This window comes from Alternaria atra (assembly GCF_907166805.1).
Source record: "Alternaria atra isolate CS162 genome assembly, contig: 23, whole genome shotgun sequence".
Classification (NCBI taxonomy): domain Eukaryota; kingdom Fungi; phylum Ascomycota; class Dothideomycetes; order Pleosporales; family Pleosporaceae; genus Alternaria; species Alternaria atra.
The window spans coordinates 3,905,229-3,908,316 of NW_025091321.1; the positions used below are offsets into that span (position 1 = coordinate 3,905,229).

The 3,088-nt window shown below is 51.6% G+C and overlaps 1 protein-coding gene across 1 annotated transcript; it reads right to left on the minus strand.

The window, feature by feature from the left end:
- Positions 1-293: 293 nt before the first annotated feature.
- Positions 294-2,237, minus strand: ALTATR162_LOCUS4849 (uncharacterized protein; the record flags this gene model as incomplete). The annotated part of the gene is made up of 2 exons (XM_043312464.1): positions 294-1,547; positions 1,599-2,237. 2 exons carry the CDS (start codon positions 2,235-2,237, stop codon positions 294-296), a joined length of 1,893 nt encoding a protein of 630 aa, XP_043168399.1.
- Positions 2,238-3,088: the final 851 nt, after the last annotated feature.

A 3,088-nucleotide genomic window follows, 5' to 3' on the forward strand; every position in this document is an offset into this window, starting at 1 on the left:
GCCGCATATAATCTAGGCTATCGGTATTTCCGAGGGCCCAGCCAGAGATGAATGTTCACGAGAGTTTCTCACTTAGGTTGCAACAACGTGCCTTCCTTCCCGACATGTCCGTGCGGTAATGAGGTCACCTATCGCGCGCCTGCCGAGATGCACAGCAAAGTCATCGTCACAAACAGTCACAAACAGTCTCAAAATCTCTCCAATCATACGAATTTGAGTATTTAATTCATGAAATCTAAGCAACGCTATGCATATCTCGTATCGACAGTATTCCCGTTATGGCAAATCAAAATTTACAAACTCGCCCGCTCACCCCCAAGCCTCTTCCCCGTGACCCCCGAAAACCACGCATCCAACGCCTCACACGTTCCCTTCCCTTCCTCTAGCTTAACAACAACACCGACATACCCATCCGGCCTGACAACGACCACACCTCCCCTCTCTTCATCAAGTCCCATCTTAGCGTGCGCCGCAGCCTTCGCATCCGGCACCCTCTGGTCCCAGACATCATCCGCGTAAACGTGATCAGCATAGCGGTTAAACGGCTGAGGCAATTGCTCATCAATATGGATACTTGAGCGCGGCGCCGAGAAGACAAGGGCCAGGGTGAGGAAATCAGTATGTGGGTTGTGGCGTTCGTGGTAACGGTCCTTCTCCTTGAGGTCGCGGTGGAGGAATGTGCTGAAGAAGGACGTTGGGGACGACATCTGCGTCGCTAGATCCTTGAGTGCTGTTGCACTCTTGTCCAAGGTACCGCCGAAGATGAACATACGGTAGGAGCCGTTCATGGGGATTTCCTGTTCCAAGTGTACGACGTTGGCATCTGCGACTCGGGTGACGGTTGCTGGTGTCATGATTCTTCCTGTTCGTTGGGTTGTACCCTTCTCGTAGGATAAGATGAGAGGGTGCTGTGCGGGGTGTTCTGGGCCCCAGTTTACCATGTTGGGTTTATACGCGACGCCGTATCCGCTGGTGAATTCGCAGCTTGCTTTGAACGTCTTGATGAACTCGTTGTCTTCTGCTGCTTCTTTTGTTGATGCACCGGCGACTTCACCAGCTGAGGGTATCCGTGCAGAGAAGAGTTTTGCGTACCGGGCGTCAAAGTCGAGGAGAGTTTCGGCAATGAGTTTACGTTCAGACTCATATGTTGACAGGAGGGAGCGCGGTGCCCAGCCACTCTCTACATGATGAATCTTCCATGCAAAGTTCACTGCATCCAAGAAGGCTGTGTTCATACCCTGGCCGGCCTTGGGGCTGTGTGTGTGGCATGCATCACCACCCATGAAGACGCGCTCGTCGAGTGTGTAGCGTTCAGCAATACCTTGGCCGATCGGATAGACTGAGTACCATTCCACGCGATCCCATGAGATGGTGTATGGTTCGAAGATCTTTTTGGCACGTGCTTGAACTTCTTCTGCGGAGGCAGATTTCCGCGGGTCCCAGTCTTTATCAGTCGAGGATGCGACTTGGATGTACAAGCGGACCATGTTGTTTTCACGTGGGATAATCATAATGGAGCCGTTGTCGGAGTGGATTGTGCATTTCATCTAGGCCGCTGTTAGTACTCAAGCGAGGAAAGAACGTTGAGCAATACATACCTTGATGTCTGGGAAGTTCGTCCTGACTACTCCGTCCATGACACCCCAAACATGCGCAATAGGATCCTTGTAGATCATCTTGACACCCAGTTGATCACGCACAAAACTCCTCGCTCCCTCTCCACTGAACAAGTACTTCGCGCGTACAGTCTCCTCCATTGTACCATCAACATGCGCCAAGCTGACCTCAACAGGATATGTCTGGTCCTTGCCATCGTTCTTGAATCCCTTGATTGTCCAGGGTCTTTGGATGCCATTGCCGTGCTTCTCAATATCTGAAATAAACGTCCGCTCGATCATGCCTTGGTGAAGAAGCGTAGTAAATGGGTACCGCGCATCGATAAACTTAGGACAACTAGCCCAAGTACCTGTCCTGTGGATACCCTTTTGCGCTGGATCCCAAAAAGCCACCTCATAAACCTTCGCAGGTTCATATTCCATAATCTTGCGCTTAAGGCCCATGTTCCGGAGAAGATCCAGAGAACGTGGCTGAATTCCGTCCGCCCGTCCAGTGGCGGTCGGTTCCGGACGATTGTCGATGTGCTTGATCTTGTAACCCCATCTCGCCAGGCACGTTGAGAGACAAAGACCAACGGGTCCCGCGCCAACGATAACGATGTCGTAGTTTTCCACCGCCATTACTATTCCTTCAACCCAGTGAAGTTCTCAAGGAGGATCCAGATGGGATGGGAATGAATCCGGGGATACGGAAAGGCCCCACACTCGATGATCGATTTCAAGGAATACTTTCGCTCGCAGCTACACCGAGATGCTCGTATAGCTCTAGTGGGTAAGGGAAATGGTGAAAAGATGTATAAAAGGTATGAAGTATATTAATCAAACCACCAAAAAGAACGACCCCAGCCGCTCTTTAAGAGACGATCAATAGACGACGCCATCAGTCACGGACCAAGGCTAGTGTCGGCCACCATAGGGCCGTGTGTAGTCATGGCAAGACAACTCGGGAGTGTAATGCGCGCCGGCAACGAAATCGGATGCGAGAGAAGTCCAGGGCCTGGGGACTGGTACATGGTCGTAGCGTGGCCGACAAGCATGCCGTCATGTTGCGGGGAGCGTGACCAGGCGTAGGCGGAACTGCAGCGCGGCATTTTGGTGCCAAGATGGCAGACGCTTCTTCCCCTTTTGAGCACAAATGTGGCTACATGGGGTTTAGTGGACGCGCAGCAGACTCGGAGGAGCGATCCTTGGAGTGATCGTAGGATGACAGACCGCATCGTGAAAAAACTCCACTTTCCGAGTACATTTACCGTGTCTTCTTCCCTTGGGGCTTTTGGTCGTCCGCAGGATTCACGTTTCTTTTTGGTTTTCGTACGAGGTGTTGTGAGCTGCCAATGAGCATGACCGTAGTACGACCGAATGGAGTTCTTGAATAAAGATAAGACAGCACGTGTAAGAAGACTACGCTTGTGATTACCGAAGATGCTTCCCGTGTAGTCTTTGTCGTTGGTATCGTCGCAAGGCATCTTAGC